The 23218-nt window shown below is 41.2% G+C and overlaps 2 protein-coding genes across 4 annotated transcripts in view; one reads left to right on the top strand and one right to left on the bottom strand.

Moving 5' to 3' along the window:
* KLHL13 (kelch like family member 13) overlaps positions 1-9249 on the bottom strand; it is a 296890-nt gene extending 287641 nt beyond the window's left edge. For 2 of the 3 annotated variants that reach the window (XM_056809598.1, XM_056809589.1), the window contains exons 1-2: positions 8828-9249; positions 7966-8066 (exon numbers count right to left, since the gene is read on the bottom strand). The gene's annotated coding sequence lies outside the window, so the exon portion shown is untranslated. Of the gene's footprint in view, positions 1-7644; positions 7668-7965; positions 8067-8827 lie in introns of those variants that run through there. The other variant, XM_056809599.1, reaches the window with a different exon arrangement.
* A 243-nt stretch (positions 9250-9492) lies between these two features.
* The window catches only part of WDR44 (WD repeat domain 44), an 84365-nt gene continuing 70639 nt past the window's right edge, over positions 9493-23218 (top strand). Inside the window, exon 1 of the mRNA XM_001374332.4 lies at positions 9493-10168. Coding sequence (XP_001374369.1) covers positions 10092-10168 — 77 coding nt within the window. The 5' untranslated portion in view covers positions 9493-10091. The remainder of the gene's footprint in view (positions 10169-23218) is intronic.

Here is a 23218-nt window from a genome sequence, read left to right on the forward strand (position 1 = left end):
TTAGTTGAATTAGCAGTGGGAGGAGGCCCACAGAGCTTCCAGCCCTCAGGCCATCATACCATCTCCAAAGAACTAAAATTGGTAGAAATAGAGAAAATAAGCTAAGGGGAGCATCAAGGAAGGACTGAAGCTTAAGAAGGTACCATAACCTCCCAGAAAATAGAGCTTACCTATAAAAAGGTAGGGGAAATGAGTAAACAATGAAAAAAAGCACCTAACTCTAAAGAATTTTTATGAAGACAGGGCAAGGTACAGACACCAAAGGAGACAATGAAAGCAAAGCAAACACATGCAAGAAAAACATGAGTTGGACACAGATTCTAGAAGATCTCAAAAAAAGACTTCAAAAACCAATTAAGAGATGCAGAGCAAAAGTGGGAAAGAGAAATAGAAGAAATGAAAAAGGAGACCCAAAAGCTGATAGAGGAAAACCAGGCCTTAAAAGTTAGAAATGAATGATTTCATGAGAAATTAAGAAACAACAAAATCAAATCAAAAGAATTGGAGAAAAAACCCAGAAGAAAACATGAAGTTACTTATTGAAAAAACAACTGATCTAAAAAATAGATCCAGGAGAGAAAATTTAAGAATTATTGGAGTACCTGAAAGCCATGATTAAAAAAAAAAGTGTGGACATCATAATACAAGAAATTATTAAAGAAATTGCCCAGATAGCTTCACACAAGAAAATAAAATTGAAATTGAAAGAATTCACAGATCACTCCCAGAAAGAAATCCTCAAATGACAACTTCCAGGAATATAATAGGTAGCACCCAAGCCAAAAAGAAAATATTGCAAGCAGCTAGAAAGAAACAATTCAAACACCATGGAGCTCAATCAGGATCACGCAGGACCTAGCAGCTCCTACATTAAAGGATTGGGAGGCATGGAATATGATATTAAGGAAAGCAAAAAAATCTAGATTTGCAACCCAGAGTCACCTATCCAGCAAATTTGAGTATATTCTTTCAGGGGGGAGAAATGGACATTCAATAAGATAGAAGATTTCCAAGCTTTCCTGGGGAATAAACCAGTCTAAAACAAAAGAATTTGAAGCCTAAACATGAGACCCAAGAGAAGCCTAAAAAGGTAAATAGGAAAGAGAAAATTTAAGTGACTCATTAAGGTCAAGTTGTATGTATCTCTACATGGAAAGAGGATATCTGTAATTCTCAAAAATTATTCTTACTAGTAGGGCAGATAGAAGGAATATACTTAGAAGAAAGGTGGGGCAGTAAGCTGATTATGATGATATGATGTATATGATGATATATAATGATGTCATGTGCATGTAAATGTGATTATATGAAATTATATGTATGTACATGGTATGATATGTAAAAAAAACAAGGGGTGAAAAAGAGGATTGCAATGAGAGAAAAGGGAAGGTGGAGACAGAATGGGATAAATTATATAATGTAAAGAGGCATGAAAAACCATTATGGAGAGGGGAAGATAAGGGTAGTGACGGGCAATGCTTTAACTTTTCTCTCATCATAACTGGTTCACAGAGGGAAAAAGAAATATACTCATTGGGGTATAGAATTATATCTTACCCTACATAGAAGTAGAAAGGGAATAAGACTAGGGAAGGGGGAAGTAATTGGATGGAGGGGGAAGTGGTTGGGGGGTCATAAAAAAGCAAAATATGGTGAGGAGGTATGGAATGAAAGGGAATGGAGCAGGATCAAAAGGGGAAAATAAGATGGAGGACAATACAAAGTCAGTAATCATAATTTTGAATGGGAATGGGGTGAACTCACCCATTAAACGAAAGCAGATAGCAGACCACTCTGGTTAAAAACCAGAATCCTACTATATGTTGTTTACAAGAAACAATAAAATTTTATTACAGACAGGTTTTTCAGCTACTCCTCAGTTGATGAACACTCACTTTATTTCCAGTTCTTTGCTATTCTGAAGAGTGCTACTAGGAATATTTTGGGATAGATTGGACCTTTTTTCCCCAGTCTTACTTTCATGGGGGTATAAGCCCTAGCAATGGGAATGGGGAGTCAAAGACAGTTTAGCCACTTTCCCGAACAATTTCAAACTGAGATCCAGAATGGTTAAATGCTACCCCAGAGCCCTTTCAACACAGACCATTCCTATCTCTTGTCCTTGCCAATTTTCTGGGTGTGTGGTGAAAGCTCCAAAATAAAACCTCACTGATGTGGAATATGTTTCTAGGTATTTTTGATTGGGTTTCGATTTAACTTGAACATGAGCTGAATATTTCTGGTCTTTGATTTTGGCTAAAATGTTGGAATCAAATTAGGTTGTTTATGATGACATTTTTATCATCTGAGACACACTGAAAAGCATTGAATTTTCCCTAGAAGTTCCCACATTGTATTTTTGATGTCACTGTTATGGTTTAAAAGCCCAGAACACTACAAAAGGAAAGCTTTCCTCTTTTATTTATTTATTTTCCCATAAAAGATAGTCCCTGGGGGCAACTAGGTAGCAAAGTAGAGTGCCAGGCCAGTAGTCATTAAAGACTTAGGTTCAAATCTGGCTTCAGATACTTCCTAGCTGTGTGACCCTGGGCAAGTCACTTAACCCCCATTGCATAGTCCTTGCCACTCTTATGAACCAATGGCTATAGTATGACCTTTACTGAGAAAACCTTTTCCTTTGAATAGAATATTAGCTGTATTTCTCCCTTTGTTTAAATGGGGGGGGGGATAATAATAAAAAAATAGAGAGAATTCACTTTGTCTATAAGAGAGTTAGTCAACAGCAGAACCAAGAGCAGTGTCAAAGTTATCTGTGAGGAGATAATTATTTAGAAACAATTTCTTACTGTGCCTTGATCAAACAATTTCCTTTAGAATTGGTTTCCTTTAAAATTCCTTTGGAATAAGGTTTCAAAATAAATAAATAAAAGGTAGCACCTATTATACTAGGTCATGTCACTGATTTTCAGAGTAACCACCAAAGTACCTATTAGGGTTTTCAAGTAGTATTTCTTAAGTATTTTACAACCATTTCAGTTCAACAGATTCGACAAACATTTTTAAGCACCTGAAATAACAGGCACTGGGCTAGGCGATGGGATGGGGAGACAAAGTCAACAAGTAAATGAGTATTGATTAAGCATTTACTATATGCCAACCACCATGCTCAGTCCTGGAAATGACTGAGCTGGAGTGAGCTTCAGGAAAAAGAATGGGGCAGCTCATTGCAGGTAGAGATGTGGATCTGGTACCCAAAAGATAAGTCAGAGTCTGAGAGCCATCTTCTTAAAGGTGCTAGTTGAAGTAGTCAGAGTGAACTGGATGGTCAATTAATAAACAATCATTTCTGAAGAACCCAAAGTACACACTGTGCTAGGCATTAGGACAGAGTGTAGAGAAGAAAAGAATTTGCCAGGCCTAGAAGGGACTTTCTTAGAGACATAGTCTAATCATCTGGCTTGACAGGTGAGAAAACCAAGGCCCAAAGAGAGGAAAAGGACCTGTCCAAAATTGTCCAGGTAGCAATTGCTATCTCAGGGGTTGGGGACAAACCATAAGTCTACCTATGGACTAATGATAAAACAAAGCAGCCAATGATTAGTCACCAGCAGCAATGTCAACTCTAAATGGGCAGCTCGGTAGAACAGTGGATAAAATACTGGGCTTGGAGGCAGGAAAGTTCATCTTTTGGCATTCAAAGCTGGCCTCCAACACTTCTTAGCTGTATAACCCTAAGCAAGTAAACTTGTGTGTGCTTCATTTTTGTCATCTATAAAATGAGCCGGGGAAAGAAATGGCAAATCGCTCCAGTATGTATCTTTGCCAAGAAAACCCTAAATGGAGTCACAAAGAGTCAGATACTGACTAAACAACAACAACAACAACAAGAGATAGCCTGAGTGCAGCCAGGAGAGGATGCAAAAACAAAATGAAACCAGCCCCTGCCCTCAGGGAGCTTATATTTTACTGAAATGTAATTAAATGACCCATATTGTCCCCCAAATTATATAATTATGTAATGAGACCTAGATTGTTTTAGTCATGTCCAACTCTCAATAAAGTGACTTGCCCAGGGTCCCACAACTAATAAATGTCTGAAGCTGGATTTGAATTCAGTAAGATGAGTCTTCCTGACTTCAGACTGGAAACTCTATCCACAGTACCATATAGCTACCTTCTGAGACATAGTTACAATCCCCTAAATTTAACTTTTCATCAAAAATATAAGCAAACCATTCCAAAGGATTTCAATGACAGCTACTTAAGTTAACCATGTGAGTGAAAACTTAAATTTAGGAGCTACTAATTTTCGTAAGCTTTGCTCCATGTGGAATAATTTGATTTTTTGAGGAGGGAAATCACTGCTCAATCTGTATTCTGCTTATTGCATACATTTAATTTTGCTTAGTCTAATACATCTTCCAAAGAGTCATTGATGGATTTTCAGGAAAAAGACTTACATATGAATTCTGTGACCTTGACTCTACTGGCCTAGTTTTTTCCTCTGTAAAATGAAGGAGTTGGTCTGGGAGATCTGGGAGCTCCTTTCTGATTCTAAATCTATGAGTCGGTTGTTTACAGTGCTTTACAGATCAAGATTTCTTGAAGCTTGGGTAGAGAGCAGTCCATTAAGAGACCTTGTTTCAATACTGAGCTGAACAGAGTGTGATTTCATGACCCAGTGATAGTGAACCAGTGGCTACATTATGAGCCTTACTGATTATAACTCTTCTTTGAACATAATATTAACTGTATTTCTCCCTATGTTTAAATGGAGGGGAAAAGAATCTAAACCCAGGGAGAAATAACTGTGTATATGATAAGAGAATTAGTCAATAGCAGATTGGAGAACATTGTCAAATTTTTCTCATAGGAGAAAGTTATTTAGAAACAATTTCTTCCTGTGTCCTGCTCAAAATGTTTCCTTTAAAAAGGCCTTTAAGAAATCACTCTTAAAAACAAAAAGATGGAATTCAATTAAATCCAAGGAACATTTACTAAGCAATTAATTCTTGGCAACCCTCTTTGCCAAGAGCAGGAGATACACAGACTCTTCCCTCAAAGAATTTACCATATATTGTATACTAAATATATATAATGTCAAAGCCAAGACCAGACAATGCTGGGTTTTTTGAGTTGGAAAGGGCTTTCGAGATCACCTAGCCCAGCATTTCCATTTTACAGAGGAGCAAAGTAAAGTCTAGAAGAGGTTTTCTAGCTTACCTAAAGTCACAGAGAGAAGAGGCTAAGAAGAGACTGGAACCTGGCCTCTTGACCATCAGTCCAGTTGGCCAGTCTTCTTACCTCAATGATGCTTACTTTCTCCTCTCTTCCATACCACCAATTTGAAAACATTTCCCCTTCTTTACCAAATTGGTCCCCTATCTTTAAACCTAAGGCATCCTGTGGCCCCTTGACTTCTTTCACTAGGCCATAATTCATCCTGTCACAGAATAATTCATCTCTGAGTCATTCAAGGAAGAATAATCTTTCAACAGTATGCAGATACCCATAACAGAAGCTCCTGGCCTAGGATTCAATGCAGATGAATAGCAAATGTAAGTAGCCCATTTATATAATCTTGTTTGCATTTAGAGTTGACATTGCTGCTGGTGACTAATCATTGGCTGCTTTGTTTTATCATTAGTCCATAGGTAGACTTATGGTTTGTCCCCAACCCCTGAGATAGCAATTGCTACCTGGACAATTTTGGACAGGTCCTTTTCCTCTCTTTGGGCCTTGGTTTTCTCACCTGTCAAGCCAGATGATTAGACTATGTCTCTAAGAAAGTCCCTTCTAGGCCTGGCAAATTCTTTTCTTCTCTACACTGTCCTAATGCCTAGCACAGTGTGTACTTTGGGTTCTTCAGAAATGATTGTTTATTAATTGACCATCCAGTTCACTCTGACTACTTCAACTAGCACCTTTAAGAAGATGGCTCTCAGACTCTGACTTATCTTTTGGGTACCAGATCCACATCTCTACCTGTTCCTGGGATAGCTCCACTTGACTAGTTCCAACAAGACCTCCAACTTGACAAGAATGCTTCTTACCTTTTGCCCTCAACCCATTTTCCTATTTGAGAACCCACCATCCATTTTGCTTCTAATATTCAGACCCACTGCTCTCCCTCAACTCTCATACCTTTGAAACTCCTCTCAAATTTGCCTTTTTCTTTCTCTTCCTTCTGCTATTACTCAAACATAGGCCACTGTTACCACCTGTCTCAACTACTGTAGGAGCCTCCTAATATGAATCTGTCTACATTCATTCAATTCCTCATCCTTCAACCTATCCTCAGAAAATGGACAGATCTTGTAACTTCATTTTACTCCTCTTTATTATATTGCTAGTCAAGGTACATCTTGCTCATGAAACCTTGGGAAATCTTCAGGATATAGTTCTGACTCCTCAGCAAGGGCCTTATCTGTTTTAGTCCCCCCTGATCCTTCTGGCCTTACCTTATATCTCACTATTCCAAGCACTTCACAATTCAGTAAAACTCGACTGCATTCTCTTGTCCAATCCCCAAAATGCCCTATGCTTCCATACTTTAGCTCTTTGGCTCTAGAGAGGCCTCATCTTTGTACCCACTGAATTCCTACTTATTTTTGAAAACTCAGTTCAAGCCTTCTAACTGAGGCATACCCATGATCCCCTTGATCAGTAGTAATCTTTGTCCAAGACTTCTGACAGCACTTTAGTTTGTAATGTCTGGGGGGCTTTATGGGGTGTTCCAGGTAGACTAGTACTCCAGGTATGAGAGCTTTCCTTTGGTGTCTACCTTTCACCCACTTCTCACCATTTTCTCCAAGAAGCTACAGCATGCACAGCAGCCACACTTTGGTAAACTGTCTCAGCAGATGGACTAAACAAGGCCAAGGGTAACCATCAGATCTCAAAACCAGTGGGGAATTAGGAAGATGTTTAACCTAAGCACGTGAAGACTTCACCCAGTAGAACAGGCAGATGAGAACAATTTGTTCCAATGGCCATGAAGGCCACTGAAGCAGGTACTGTGGAGCAATTAGATCTTTTTTTTTCCTTTTATTAAAAAAAATTTAATTTAGAATATTTTTTCATGGTTACATGATTCATGCTCTTTCTCTCTCCTCTTTACTCCCCTCTCCCAGAGCTAATGAGCAATTTCACTAGGTTATATATGTATCATTGTTCAAAACCTATTTCCATGTTATTAATATTTGCATTTAGAATCTACATCCCCAGTCATATCCCCATCAAACCACATGATCGATCCTATGTTTTTCTTCTGCATTTCTACTCACACAGTTCTTTCTCTGGATTTGGATAGTGTTCTTTCTCATAAGTTCCTTGGTATTGTCCTGGGTTCATCATTCCTTATATCACAATAGTATTCCATCACCATTATATGCCACAATTTGTTCAGTCATTCCCCAATCGATGGACACCCCCTCATTTTCCATTTTTTTTGCCTCTATAAAAAGCACTGCTATAAATATTTTTGTACAAGTATTTTTCCATATTATCTCTTTGGGGTACAGATCCAACAGTGGTATGGCTGGATCAAAGGGTATACAATTTTTCAAGGCCCTTTAAGCATGGAGCTCTTAGATCTTGGTCAGATATCTGGACTTGGATGACTTAGTGACTGGAAGAAAGAGTGAGGCTGGTAACTGCCTCACTTAAATCTAATTTACTCACAAGTCAAGACATCACCGAGAGATATCCTTGGTCTTCTTTAAAGATGAAGGATGGACAACAACAATTTCAGAACAGTATAGTTTTCCATGCTTCTGTCTGTTTCAGCCCCACTAGTCTATAAACACTAGGAAGGCAGGCACTCTGGCTTATCTAAACTGTGACCCTGTCCAACAGCCAAGAGGGATTGGATCTGTATAGAGATATATACTGGATTCAGTATAGAGAAATCCATAATCAAAAAATCCCTTTCTACAATGTCAGGTGGCACCTGGTCTGCAACAGTTTAGAGAGTTGTCTGGGGTCACTGAGAGGTCAAGTCACCTGTCCAGAGTCACATAGGCAGTCTGTGTCAGAAGCAGGACTTGCCCCCAGATCTTGCTGGCTTAGAGGCCATCTTTCTGTTCATACTGCATTGCTTCCTCCTAGAATGAGCATAGGAGATAGCATTAGTTGAATGTTTATTGATCAAATCCATGTGGAGCTTGGTGGATCCTGTGCTGCAGCTGTGAACATTTTTTGAGTGCTTGAGGGTGGGCATCCAAGTGCCACTGAATTGGAGCTCAGAAGGTCAACCTCTATTCAGAGCATGAATCCCCTACAGTGATGAGGAGTTTGTATGGTCTTTACTGCCAGTAACCTGTGTTTCTACTTAATCTAATTAGACCAGTATCCAGTGTCCAATACATGAAAGACCCTCTTTAGCCCAGTTCCTGGTATATAACAGATACTTAATAAATGGTTATTTACCAAGTGTTGTTACAAAGATAAAAACCAAATTGCTTTTGCCCTTGAGAAGCTTATAGGACCATTAACGTATGTACAAATGCAAAGTCGTTGCAAAAGAGAGAGATTAAATGGTGGGGTTAGAAAATACCATACTATGTTAGCATTTGAACTGGGCATTTCAGGTCAATGAGGCTTTTTAAGAGGTAGAGAGGAGAGTGAGTGTAATCTATCTTATGGGCTAGCCTTACAAAGTCTGGAAGACAGGAGATTTCTTGTATGTACTTAGTACTTATATGCATGTTGTTTCCTCCATCAGAATATGAACTCTGTGAGGGCAGATCATGTTTTTATCTCTTTGTATATCAAGCACTTAGCCCAGTGGTGGCACATAATACTCTTTGCTTACAAATTCTGCTGTGAAAGTGTAATTTCATAACCACATACAAGGCTTACTAACCATGGCTTTCTTGACTCCGTTTTTCTCTCTGCAGTTTTGGCCAATATGGTGGTTAGGTAGGCAGCTGACTAAAGTGACAGCCTTGGGGCATTCACGAAAACCTGCCCGTGGAAAACTGATTGCAATATCGGGCAGTGAGGCAGCATTACCCTAATTCAAGGTAGAAGAATTCTTACTACAATTGCCGGACCCACACTTGAACAGTGAACTCGCCTCAGTGCGGAGGAACTAAATCTTCTAGGGAGAGATCTCAAGGCATCAGTGCGGGGTGGCTAGCAGGCGAGGCAGGTCTCTTAGCCTCGCCTAGTGAATGGCCTCCAGTCTAAACCCCCAAGGTAGGATTTTCCAGCTGGGAAAAAGCTTAACTCCCACCCTACTTCTTCTCTCCCCTCAGAGTATGGGCCTAAATCTTTTCCCCTTAGGAGCCTTCAAACTCAAGAAAGTTATTTCTAGTTTGTCTTAGGAAGACACGGAAGACTCCGCCCCTCCCAGTGACACATCTTTCTCGAGGGGGTGCGCGGGTCCTCCCGCCACGCACTCCTCCAGCACCCGGAGCCTCTTCTCCCCCCTCCTCCAGGCCAGCTTGGACGGGTCCGACCCCGCCCCGCCCAACCCCTCTCCTCTGGTTCTATCCTTCTCCTCCCGCGTTCCTTCCGGCCCCACCTAGTGTCGTCATTACGCAAGCGCACTGGCAGTTAGTTTCCCCGCCTCCTCGGGAAGGAGAGGTGGGAGCGGGGCTGCTCTCTGCCTCCGCCTCCGTCTCCCTCCTCCTCCCGCCCAGGTCGTTCATCGGCTGCCTCTTGAACTCTCGCGAGGCTCAGCGCCCGTCGGTATTTTGAGGGCCCCCTTTCCTCAGCAGCTGCCGCTGCCGCCGCCGTCCCTGCGGTAAAAGCTGGAGCCGCCGCCTGCGCCCCCGCCCTCCCCCGCGGCACGGAGCCGGACCCGGAGCCGCCCCCTCCTCTTCCCCGCCCCTCTCTGGGCCGGAGCCGCCGGGAGCCCCCGATTTTCCTCAGCCGCCACCGCCCCGTCAGCCGGGGGACCATCTGAGAGCTGTTCACTCGCCTCAGGCTGAATCTACCCGCTGCCGCCAGCGGCGGAGCATCCTCCTTCTGTCGGTTCGCCTGGCCGGCCGACTTCCCCTTCCCTCCGGTGATCTGTCCGTACCCCCTCTCCAGCCCCGGCGGGCCGGGCTGCAACCTCTCTGCTGCCGGGGGCAGAAGGAGGAGGAGGGACCGCCGGCCCCCTCCCGGGGTGTGTCCCACAAATGGCGTCGGACAGCGACACCGAGGAGTTCTACGATGCCCCCGAGGACGTGCACCTGGGGGGTGCCTACCCCGCCGGGTAAGGAGCGCCTCCCCTCGACCCCAGCAGTGGGACTGCCTTCCAGCCCCACCACTACCCTCCCGGTCTCCCTTCTCCCCCTTGCGAAGCCCAATCTCGGACCCTGGCAGGGAGGGGCAGCCGCTCCCCCACCCTCCCTTCGGGGGTTCTGAGCGAGGGCGTCCCGGGCTCCCCACCTCTACCTCTGGCCGTCCCGCTTCCGGGCCCGAACAGGTTAGGGATGCGTCTTAACTCAGGGCTCCCAAGACTTGTCTTTCATTGATTTAGCTTTGGCCCCGGAGGGGCCGAGGTAAAGAGCTATGGAGCTCAGACTTGGTCCATGTCATCTTTGCGCTGTTCCTGTCTTGTAAGTGCAGAGGTAACGAACTTTTCCCCATCCACTGCAATGCACTTAAGGACCGGGTTGGGAAGAAGCGGTAGGGCTTTGCCTCTCACCACAGCTGGTAACTACATTTCTTTAAGCACTGCTAGGAGGCAAAGCCAATTGACCACTGGGTTCCAACTCTAGGGGAAACGGCGGTCTAAATAAAGGGGGAGACTAGATAACTATAAATGTACTTAACGCACCGCCAAGTAAGAGATATAAACAAGTGCTGAGTAATCTGGTGGTTGGAAGCATAGCTCCAGCTTTGTACTTTCTCCTTAATTTTGCAAGATGTTTTGGTGACTGGGAATATGTAAGAAAGATGTTGAGTAGTTTTACTGTAGTTACATATTGACTTTTCTCTGTAGGTCTCGCTTTTCTCGACCTTGAGGCTTCATTTCGAATGCCACTTGGAGCCCCTCTCCCTCTAGCCTAAAGGGAAAGGAAGTTTACTCCCTTCTTGTTTGTTTAGGAGCAAAAATTGTTCGCCACTGGAATTATTCAACTTTGCACGTTAGTCACTTGCCTGGTTGTGTATTTTAGACTGCCATTGTCTCTTTTGTTAAGTAAATAGTAACTGTTGAATGTAGGGTACCCTTTGTGCTTACCCAGCTATGGACCAATTTCGTATAATGCCAGTTCCAATGCTTTCTACATACCTTCTGTTCTAAAAGGTACTATACCTTTCTTCCGACATTGAAAATGGGTAAATTTGAAATCTGCAGTTAGTTCTATAGCAGCCAGAGCCCTAGCTACTGACTCCTCTTCTTGGGCAGCTCCAGGGTATACACACTTGGATCAGCCATGAGCAATGACTCTCTCACCCATTATCTGCTCATTTTCACCATTCTGTAATTGATTGCTGGTAAGGGCTGATGTTAAATGCGTGTTGTGCCTTATTTCACTTAAATTTGGGGGCTAAGACAGGTGCATCATCAGATCTAAGAGTACAGCAAATATACTCCTTTTCTATAATCAAGGTTTTAAAAGTTTTTGCCTCCTTGAAAAAATTGCAGCAAGAAATTATGACCCTTAGGACTTGAAATGTAGAGTTTGAAGGGACCCTCCAGGCAATCCAGACCAAGCCTCTCCTTTGACAGATGAGGGACTGAGATCCCCTGAGGTTTATTTGTCCAAGGTCACACAGGTAATTCAGTGAGGTGGCAGAGGTGGTATTTGGACTCAGTCCTCTGTTTCCAAATCTAGCACTCCTTGCACTGCACCACAGTGTCTCTCCCATTTTAGACATTCTCAGTCTGAAGCTGCCGCAGCATCATCCTCCTTTACCTACTGTCTGAAGCCATTTATTCTTGAGGTGACAGTTGGATTTTTTGAAATTATTAAGTCATGGTATTACAGTGATCTTGGACTCCATTGAGGGACTCTAGGCTTCCAAGGAACAGGGTGGTGATGGTCCCATTATCTTCTACTTTCTTCAGACCTCATCTGGAGCATGATATTTTGGTTCTGGGCGCCACATTTTAGGAATGACATTGATAAGTCTGAAAGTGTCTTAGAGCTGGGTAACCAAGATGGTGAAGGACCTTGAATCCATGTCATGAGGATCAGTTGAAAAATCTAGAGAAGAGAAGCCTGGGGAGGGGGACAGGCACAACAGTTCTCTTTTAGGTATTTGAGGGGCTGTCAACCTGAAGGAGAGATTAGACTTGTTCTGCTTGGCTCCAAAGGGTATCATCAGGAGCACTGGGATGAGAGGGAGCTGTGGGGGAAGTTTCACATAGGCCAATTTCAGTTTGTTGGTAGGAAAACCATTAGTGTTGGCTGTCACACAGTGGAACAGGCTGCCTTGGGAAGTAGTGGTCATTCATCCTCTATGCCTTACCCCTCCAGGTCTTCAAGCAGAGGCTGAACAACTACTTGGTGGGTATGTTAAAGTTGAAGGGACCCTCCAGGCAATCCAGACCAAGCCTCTCCTTTGACAGATGAGGGACTGAGATCCCCTGAGGTTTGTGTATGGGGAGGGTCCTTTTGTTCATGGGTTGGATTAGTTGGTCCCTGAGGGCCCTTCCAACTCTCAGATTTTGTGATTTGGCAATAATATTCATAACTTGTGGCTAACCAGTCAGTTCGTTAGCTTATCATCAAAATAAGAATGGTTAGTTTTATTTGAGTTGGTGAAATAATTTCTTATCCAGGGATATTGTAGCTTCCCAAGCTCTTTGATACTGTGGTACTTGAGAAGCAAATGTCTCTTGGGACATAGCTTCCTATTTTTAACCAAAACCTGCCCTAACTGCTCACCATGTACAGTTCTATAGTTAGAGCTGCATCGTGTTGTCTGTGTGTGGATTTCACTTCTTGTTCTTGTGGTAGCAATAGCAGAGAAGGGAAGGAGGCATTGGAACTCAAGGAACTTCTCACTAGGAATCAGTCTAAAGAATCACCAATACTAGGCAGGACAAGGCAAACTGGTGACTGCTAAAAAAAAAAAAGGTGGCAGGAACATGTTGGTCCCTCCTTTCCTAGATCACTGGTGGTTGTTTTCTTTCCTACTCCAAGAGAACCAAAATGACATCAAAATTTCTGGGTCAGTGTATACAGTGTGTCTGACTGTGGCTAATCAGACCAATATGAGCTCAGAATGCTCTACCACAAGTCAGACACAAATAACCAGAATGAACACTTGGCCTGGAGATGTCTCTATATTTGCTCATCTTACATTTACCTAGATTACTAGCTAGGCATCATAAGGCAGAGCCAACCTGTTACTTGGTATAAGCCAGTAGGTTAAATGGGGATACTTCAAAGAGCATTCTGTGCTATACATTTTGATTGAGGACATAATCTTTTTTTAAACTGAATGATTGTGAACTTAGAGTGATCTCTCTGGACTGTTTCAGTGGAGTGGAAGCCAGCCGAATTGGACTTGGAGGTGGAGGGCCCTGGGTTTGAACTTTGATTCTTCTGCTTACTTACCATTGTCAAGTTCCTTCTCTTCTCTAGGGCTTAGTTTCTTCATCTTTAAAAAAGTGAAAGATTTTAACTAGATGGTTGCTGAGATCTCTGCCAGGTCTGAAATTATGATATTATGATCTTGTTGTATTTTTATCTTCATATTCCCAGCACTGTTGTGGTGAAAATTTCACCTTTTAAGATTGTTATAATATTGAACAATGGCCGCCAAGGAATTTACTTATGAAATTCCTAAAATGAAACACTCAAGTCAGAATGGAGTTTATGGAGGTTTAATCACAATGGGAGTAGGGAAAAGGAGAGGGAGAGAAGGAGAGAGGAGAAAAGGGAAAGGGGCTACTCAACCTGTGACGAAGGCAGAGGGAGTTTAGGCCCAAAGGGCCAAGGTGGAAGGAATCAGCCCTTGACTCACGTCACTGATCTGAAGGGAAGCTGTCTGTGGGCCTCCTCTCTGTTCAAGCTTCTAACACGAACTGCCGTCTAGCTCTCTCCACAGAAAGTGCGCGAATTCCAGAGGCTGTTTCCTACCTCACTTCCTGTGCCTCTCATGTGCCAAAGGTGACTCTAGCTTGGCTTAGGACGGCCCAGTTGGGCAGTTAGTTATTTCTGATTTGTCATTGACTAGCACATGCCCGTGTAGTGTGGGTGTGCACAATTTTTGGGTGCTAGACCAAGATGGAGACTTTTAAAATTCACAGCACCTAGCACATAGTTGGTACTTTTATTGAATTGAACGACTGAGAAATCACTCTAGTCCTATCACATAAAACTTTTTTGTCTTAAGTTTCTGATGAGGTTGGAGATGCTCGTTGCTTTTTGAAAATATTCAAAAGTCCAAAATCATATTTATGAGACTTGCTGTTATATTGACACAAAAGCAATCTATTTTGAAAGGGAGCATTCATTTACGTGTTCGATATTGGAGACTCAGAGCAGACAAACGTTAAGACTGTAGGAGCGGAATGTGTCGCAGGATTCTTTGGGCAGAGAGGACCTGAGAATTTGTTCACAATCTTATTCTCAATTTTCAGGTTGTATTGGCAGGAAACACCTTTTCAGGTCCAAATAACATTTGTTATTGCCGTGCTTTTAGGAATGTTTGTAGGTGTGTACACTGTACACAACGTAAGCCTGTTCTAAGGCACTTCTAACTTGGTAAATTTGGATTATGGAGCCATAGAATCTTTGGGTTGGAAGGGATCCTAGGAGATTATGACCAGCTTTCTCATATCATACATGTAGAAACTGGGCTGGTGGAAATGTTAATTTGCCCAGTTGCTCTCAGAATAATACCATTTATTTTATTCAACATTCACAGGACTTAATCCTTCAAAACTCATCTTAAGATGAGATTCTACTGTCCACACATATTCTTTAGACAACAGCTGTGAGATTATCCCACTGCTCAACAGGCCCTGCCCAACCCCACCCAGTTCTGTAATGGGGAAAATTACATTCCTGATACATGGCCTTTTCCTTCACTTCCTGAGGAGGAAATACAGGAGAGGTGGTATAGGCTGTACAATTAGGGGTTTTAGTTGACCATCAGCTCCAGTATGAGGTAACAGTGAAACATGGCTGTCTTAAAAGCTAATGCAATTGGAGCTTCATTAATGGAAGCAATGTACCCCGAGCAAGGGAAATGGTAGTCCTGCCACATTCTCACCAATTACTCTGTATCTGAAGTAATGTGCAGCAAAAATATCTGAGGGACATGAACAGACTGGAAAAAGTCCAGAGGAACATAGGATTCTCTAACCCTCCTGCGGCATACCCAGCAAGCTATCATTTTGGTCATTTCTTAAATGTCTCTGGGGATGGGCATTTTAACAACTTTCTAAGAGTCAAGTCAGAAGTGGGTGTGTATACAAGAGGTGTTTCCAAAGTAAAATCAACAGGACTTGGCAACAGCTTAGATATGTGGAGAGTGAGAGTGAGGAGATGATGGAAGGAGGAAGGAGGATGCTCTTGAGAGTTGAAAGGGGAGAATATTTTCAGAGAAAGATGAATTCAATTTGGATGTGTTGAGTTTAAGATGTATATAAAGACATCTAGTTTGAGATGTCCAGTAGGCAGTTGGGGATTCAAGATTAAAAGTGAGGGGCGTGGAGTCAGGGCTTGATGAGTAAATCTGAGAATCTCCAGTACAGAGATGATAGTTGAATATGTGGCGGCCCTTTCCACTTTGTGATGGCCTTAATTGTTGGGGAGTTTTTCCTTACATAGGCATTAAATTTGCCACTTTTACCCATTGATTGTTCCTAGCTTTGCCTTGTGGGGCCACTCAGAACAAGTATAATCCTCTTTCAATTAGCACAACTCTCATGTGGAAGGCAGCCTGTCACTGGGCAGAACTGGGATCCCAGAGAGGCTCTTGTGAAAGGGTGACTGATTTTGACTCAAATATACTTTGAGGATAAGGAATTCTTGGTCCCCCAAAGTGTTCACACAGCCTGGACCACCTCTGGGATATTGTCAAATGACTTCTACCTGTAGTAGAGCAGCTGTTAAGGTCCCTGCCTACTCTTGAGAGACCATTATTTTCAACTGAGTGGCTTTGCATCAACTCACCTCAAACATTGAGGAAGTGCCTAGGTATGGTTAATTTCAGAAAATGGTTGCACAGAAGATAGACTGGCAAGTAGAGGGGGTATTGAAGTGTAAGATGCCCAGGCTTTGGAGTCAGGAGGTGTGGGTGATGTAGCCCCATAGTAAATTCACTTGTCTCACCATCTCCTTCAAATCCGTTCCTCTCTGGGCCTCGATTTCTTTTTCTATAAAATGAAAAAGTTAGACATAGTAATTTTCAAGGATTTATGATAATTTTTTCTCTTATTGAAATCCATTAGTGTGCTTCTGCAGACAGATATTTAGTTTAAACATGCCTTAAGAGTACCAGGCTCTTTGCTATGTTTTTGCTTGTTGTCTTTCAGGTCATTGTTTGAGCCCTCTTTCTAACTGGGTAAGTTTTATATCCGTGGAGAGCCCCTACTGCTATTTAGCATTGATTATGCAGACTTGTTCCTAGGCTTTTGAGGGTAGCACATTGTCATTATAAAGGAGGACTCTCTGTCACTCTCAATTTTATTTGGGGATGGTGCAAGTTCTTTATGATGGCCTGGAAAAAAGGAAGGTGCCTGGACCCCAAGGGCAAGTATTGCCTGGCAACTCTAATTTCCATTTTTGGCCTAGCTTTTTTGAGTTTTTGTCATTTAGCCCCTCCGAGGGTCTGACTATAGCTAGCACAAAGCCTTTTGTTCAGATTGCTGGCAGGAGATAGATGGTGCCTAGGACTTACTGCATGTCCTTGGGGCCTACCTGGTTACCTCTAAATTTTGCCAAATGATCTTCCTCGTTTTAAGTCAAAAATGTCTATGAGAGCAAAAGGTTTCTTTGTTTCTCTGGAGTTTTATTTTTAATTCCTTTTAGTTCATATTCTTTTGGATTTGAAAATAACCAATCATGCTTAGCTTTGAATAGCAGATGAATAGTATATCCTATTTTTTTTTAAATGGAGAACTGAGGATACATTATGCTGCAAGATTTTCTAGTCTAAAGGAAAAACTTGCTGTAGGTGCCTTAATGGAAAATGTCGATTCCCATGTCAGTATGTCCTTGTTTTTGGTGATAATCTTTCATTGTATGTGATTGGAGATCTTTGGGAGAGGCTCCTTAAAGTGATAAATGACCACTTCTCATTGATTTAAAGTTGATTTTCGTTGGTAGAAAAACATTTCTAAGCTTATTTTGCCTAGTATCAACTATGGGATGCATCATTCTGAACTGAGGGGGAAACTGATGATGTAGGTTAAGAACAGGTTCTTAATGTAACCTTTAACTATAAATGAACCATGGAAGTAACACAAGTAATTTGACTTTGACAACATAGAGTTAAATCTCATTGTCCAGTCTCTTATCCTCACAAGCAATATTTAGCCATTCCCAAGTTCTTGGACTCATACTTAATTTCCAGCTTTTTGTTATTAAAAATTACACTCCTATGAATCTTTTTTATATCCTTGCTATCCTCAAACTTCCTTGAAGGCAACAACCTAATTGTATGATTGCTGGGTCAAAGGGTATGAACAGTTGGATAATTTCAATTGCATAGTTCCATATTGTTTTCCTAAATGGTTGGACTAATGCATAATTCTCTCCTGGTGGTAAATTAGCATGCCTTTCTATACTAAGCCTCTCCAACACTGAATTTCCCTTTTTTCTCCCTTTTTATTGATGGACTGCATGGTATCTCAGAATTTTTGTTTTGTAGTTCTCTCATTAGAAAGGTTTTTTTCCCCAGCGTTTTTCAGATGATTGCTGATTATGTTTCTTCTTTTGAAAAAGTAGTTATTCTTATCCTTTGATAATTTCTGTACTGGAGAATTTTGATTCTTTGTTGTATTATTTTCTGGAGATGAAGAGGAGGTGGATTTAGGTACTACACCTTATTCAGCAATCTTGTTTGGTGTTCTTTCATTAGGCCACTAGAGCTACTTTTAAAATCTTTGTTCAAAACTTGAGAAGGCTGAAAACAACTATGGTGGCTTCTGACTAAATTGAGCTCCCCTGTTTGCCCGGTCAGGATATGTTTATCTTGGTTACTATATCTTCAGTCTGGTTCTGCTAAAGCTCTGTTGGCCCTCCTAGCATTTGCCTGGGAGTTGGAGCTTTCTGCTCTACAGGGCCAACAACTATTTAATGAGGATTCACCTGGTGGGGGGAGGGGGGGAGGAACTAGATGGCTCAAGGGTTTGAGAGCCAGGCCTAGAGGACCAGAGATACTGGTATAAAATCTGGCCCCAGATACTTCCTGGTTGTGTGACCCTGGGCAAGTCACTTAATCCCCATTGCCTAGCCCTTACCAGTCTTCTGTCCTGGAACCAGTACACAATATTGATTCCAAGATGCACAGTAAGGGTTTTTTTTTGTTTGTTTTTTAAAGAATTCACCAGCTTCCCTTTTCTATATTGAAAAACATGTCCCTTTCTTCACACCAGCAGTCATCATTCCAGGGTCATCATCACCTTTACTACCCTGTTCAAATTCCAAGGGATTTTCACTTAAGAAATAGGTTGGAGATTTTATTACTTAATTGAACTAGTGAACTCATCTGACCTGATAATCAATGATGTGAAAATTCAGATTTTAATAGCAGTAGCTTTTGCATAATTAGAGAAAATATATTTGTCTTAGTATCAATTTATTCTAAACTGATGAGTTATTTAGGAGTTAACAAAAAGAAAAAGCAAATATTTCAAGTCTGTGAATAAACAGGAAAAGGAAGATAAAAGATTGAATTTGGTCTATAACTCATTTGATCTAAAACATATTCAATTTTTGATTGTTAAAACTACATCCTGAAGTTTGAAACCAGTATTAGAGATTAAAAATAGTTTAGCAACAGAAGTGCACTTGCTTTGTTACCATTTTCAGAACATACAAATTTATTTCACTTAAATACATGTTGGTTAAATTAATATCATTTCGTGGCTCTTTGACTAGAACATGGCAAGAAATTTCCCTGATTCTCTACAATTCACCATCTATGTTAATTACATTGGAAGCCATGTATATCCATTATGGCTTGAGAATTTTAAAAATTAGTTTGGGCAAGTAATATAGCACCACATCAGAAAACTGAATAATTATTTTTCATCTGAAAAAAGTCAAAATCTTTATTTTAGAATTTGGGACATAGGATTATTCATTTATTTATTCATTCATTTATTTGTTTATTTATTCATTCATTCATTCATTTATTTATTTATTTGTTTGTTTGTTTGTTTGTTTGTTTTTAGGCCCTTGCCTTCCATCCAAGGCAGAAGAGTGGTAAAGGCTAGGAAATGGGGGTTAAGTGACTTGTCCAGGGTCACACAGCTAGGAAGTATCTGTGGTCTAGTTTGAACCCAGAACCTCCTGTCTCTGGGCCTGGCTCTCAATCCACTGAGCCACGCAGCGGCCCACCATAGGCTTTTTTATACTGATATTTTCTTAAACTTCAAGCTGAAAAGATTATTAGAAGCAGCTTGTCCTTCGGTAGATAGATTTCTGTGGCCTTTGAATGGTTACATGGTTTTTTTTTACTGCAACCTTGTGAAGGAAATGGTACAAGTATTATCAACTCTCTTTTTTTCCAAGTAAGGAAACTGAGGCTTCGAGAGACTGAGCAACCCAGGTTTGTTACATGGAGAGAAAGGAACAAATGCTTATTAAGCACCTACTTATGTGCCAGGCATTGTGCTAAGTGCTTATAAATATATTGTCAGTATCTCATTTGATCCTTATAACAACCCTGGAGGCAGGTGATATTTTCTTCATTTTATAGTTGGGGAAACTGAAACAGATTGAGGTTAAGTGACTTACCCAGGGTCACATAGCTAGTAAGTTTTTGAAACTGTTTTTGAACTCTGGTCTTCCTGATTCCTAGCTCTGTAAGGTTACGTACACAGTAAATGGATTAAATCTAGTCTTCCTGCCTAATGTTTTAAGTCTTGATGTAATTCATAATTTAAATTGATGCAGTTTAAAACTAGGGTAATCTATGGTCAAATTCTACTTATGCATCTAATCCATATTTGTTTTAATTGTATTTGTATCTGTATTAGCTATGAATTGTACTTTTGCTCCCTTGAATTGTTTTAATAATGAAGGGTTTACACCCAGTCATCGTGTAGGGTGAGGTAGAGTATATAGCATCCTTGGAAGCTTTGGATAAATCCTTTTTTGGATACCTTTTCTGGGAGGCAGCCTGCTCAGAGTAAGCACTGGCCATACCCTAATGTTAATAGAATGTGCCAGTTGAAGACTAATTGAATTGTCTGCATTTTGTATAAACTCCAGATCAGCTTTCTAGGGATTATAGGGCTTCTTGCAATATCCAAACTTACTTTTTCAGAAACGGGCATTTTAGTTATCGGGTGTATCCCATCTAGAAAGGGGTAGGTGATGTCTCTGATAAGAATCTTAAACTGCCATTTGTAAATGTAACCTTCTTGTGTTCTTTTCTATTTATCTTGGCCCCAAATCTCTTTTGAAACGAGGTGATACTTTTTTTTTATACTAGCAAAGAACTGGATCCAAATTAGAGGCCCATCTACCCAGAAATGGGTGAGCAGATTGTGGTACATGAACATCAGTCCAGAGAAACTTGGGATTCAGTGAACGGATGCAAAGTGAATTAGGCAGCACCACAAAGACAATCTACACAATGACTACAACACTGTAATTGCAAAAACTACATTAGAACAATTGAACCCGAATCCTGTGTGATTGTATGATGAAATTTGGCCCTAAAGAAAAGATATGAGAAGATATCTTGCCCCTCTCCTTGGCAGAAGTCAGGGGACCACAGGTATGGAACATTGCATATAGCAGCTTCCAGCCCCCATCTTTAATATAAGGAATGCCTGTTTTAGAGCCAAGGGCAACGATATAATGGGAAATGTGGGTGATGTAAAAATCAAAGGATTCTCCACTACAAATTTATTAAAACAGCAACAGAGAGACCTAAGGAACTGTCCGCATTCCTGAAGGTTTTGCCTGTAACAAGTTTTTGCCAGCCGTGAAGTTCTCATTTTTATAATAGTCTGTCCCTTTGTTATATTAAAGTGGTTGCTTATACATTTTATCCATCCCCGGACTGCCTTCTCCCGGGTCCCACAATCTAACTCCCCATAGCCCCAAGACCTTCCTGGGTCTTGCTCAAAATCATTAATTTATGAACTAGAATATTAGTATTAAAAAGCAGGATCACTGGTTTTGGACAAAGCTTGGGCTCATTAAAGAAGCTTTGCAGTTTCCTGAAGGTGATGCAATGTGTTCCTCTTCTGGTTCAGGGACAAAAACATTGATTTGTTCTGTCTGTCCAAGGCATTGTCCATATTCTGATGAAGGATGTGTAAGTTGTCCATCTAACTGTGTATTATGATCCAGAAAACAATCTTTATCTGTTTGATTTTACCTGTGTGAATAGTTAGACTGAACTCTTTAAGTGCTTCTAGGGCTCTGAATAGGCTCTGTAAGGTTCTGGAGCTTCATGCAAAGCCAGCATGATACCTTTCACAAATGAAAGCATCTGGAAAACTTCACAGCCCTTAGGGAAAACTTCTTCAACTTAGTCCGCGAAGTGGACATCATCAGTAAAGTAGCAACTGTCCTTGGCAAGCACTTGGCTCCCTGTTTTATACCTCACTTACTACAGGCTATCTGTTATATCTTTCAAGGAATTTTAAATAATGTTGATGCAAGGATAGGAGACTTTGTTGGGAGAGAGCCTTAGGCTCTACCAAGTTGAATGCTTTAAAAAACATCTTAGAAAAGAAGCATAGGGTGATTGTGTGTTCCGGGTGTTTTTCAGTCATTTGTGTCATAGTGAAATTGTGACCTGCTGTGCAATATCTCTTGGGAAAGTCTGCCTGTTCCCTACTAAAGTTCTCATAGAAAATATTCTGTATGTCTAGAGGTTCGTACCCATTTTACTTAGACAGAAAGGTGGATGTTAGGTCAATAGCTGTAGTTCTGTCAGTTGGATCTTTTTGGTATCAATAATGTATGTATGGGCTTTTTGCTTTCGATTAAAATGTATGAGATGATATAGTATCTATAGATAGTCTATATGTATATATTTATTTATATCTCTAACTATGTATGTGTGTTTGTAAGTGTATGTCTTACCAAACATTCAACTCTTTGATAAATAATACATTTCTAATTTTCCAACATCTCCTCCTTTCCTGACCCACCCCTTACTTGATATCCAAAGATTGAGTATATTGTTTGGATATAGTATATGCAAATTCAGGAAGTTCCCTTATCTACCTGCCCCCTTAGGGAAAAGTCAGAGAACTCAGCCAAGTGACTTGGGGACTTCTGCATTTTCAAATGAGGGGAGTAGCTATTTGGATGAGATCAAAGCTTCATTGTTCAATGTAAACTTTTTTTAACCTTTACCTTCCACCTTAGAATCAATACTGTGTATTGGTTCCAAGGCAAAAGAGCTATAAGGGCTGGGCAATGGGGGTTAAGTGACTTGCCCAGGGTCACAGAGCTAGGAAATGTCTGAGGTCAGATTTGAACCCAGGACATCCTGTCTCTAGGCCTAGCTCTCAATCCACTGAGCCACCCAGCTGCTCCCTCTATGTAAACTCTTTAACCACAAAGTTGACAAAAACCCTTTGAGCAGGACATGGGGAATATATTTTGGGATATAGGATGTGTCCATGAAGGCAGACCAGTCCAGCTGAGCCTTGGAACCCAGGTGTCAGTACCTGAGGTCAGCTCCCCTAAACTATTCCTATTTTGTTCATGGCTTCTTTTTCTTTTTTCTGGATCTCCAGATTTTCTGACCTAGTTTTAGGGTTTTGTCTTATGGTCTTAAAAAGACACAAAAACCCTGGCTCCCATGGGAGCCAGCTCCCTTGATCCAGGGCTGCTAGTAATATATATATGTCTTTTATGTAAGAAGGGGACTGCCTATGCTTAATAAATAAATGCATGACAAATGATAGCCTTGAAACCTTGGGGAAGACTGCCTCTCAGTCTTACTATTGCTTTATGTTGCCAATTTTTTTCAAGACCAGTGTGGTTCTAATCAAAAGTGTTAGTTACATGGCAGTTCTCCAGAAGGTACCCATCCATTGGTGCCCTGGGGTGAATTGGCCTAAAATGATGCAGACCTTTGTAAGGCTAGATCTTCTAGAAGCTTGGAAGCTGTTCTGATTTCATTATTTAAATGTGAACTGCTAAAATTTGAT

This window comes from Monodelphis domestica, chromosome X, assembly GCF_027887165.1.
Source record: "Monodelphis domestica isolate mMonDom1 chromosome X, mMonDom1.pri, whole genome shotgun sequence".
Lineage (NCBI taxonomy): Eukaryota > Metazoa > Chordata > Mammalia > Didelphimorphia > Didelphidae > Monodelphis > Monodelphis domestica.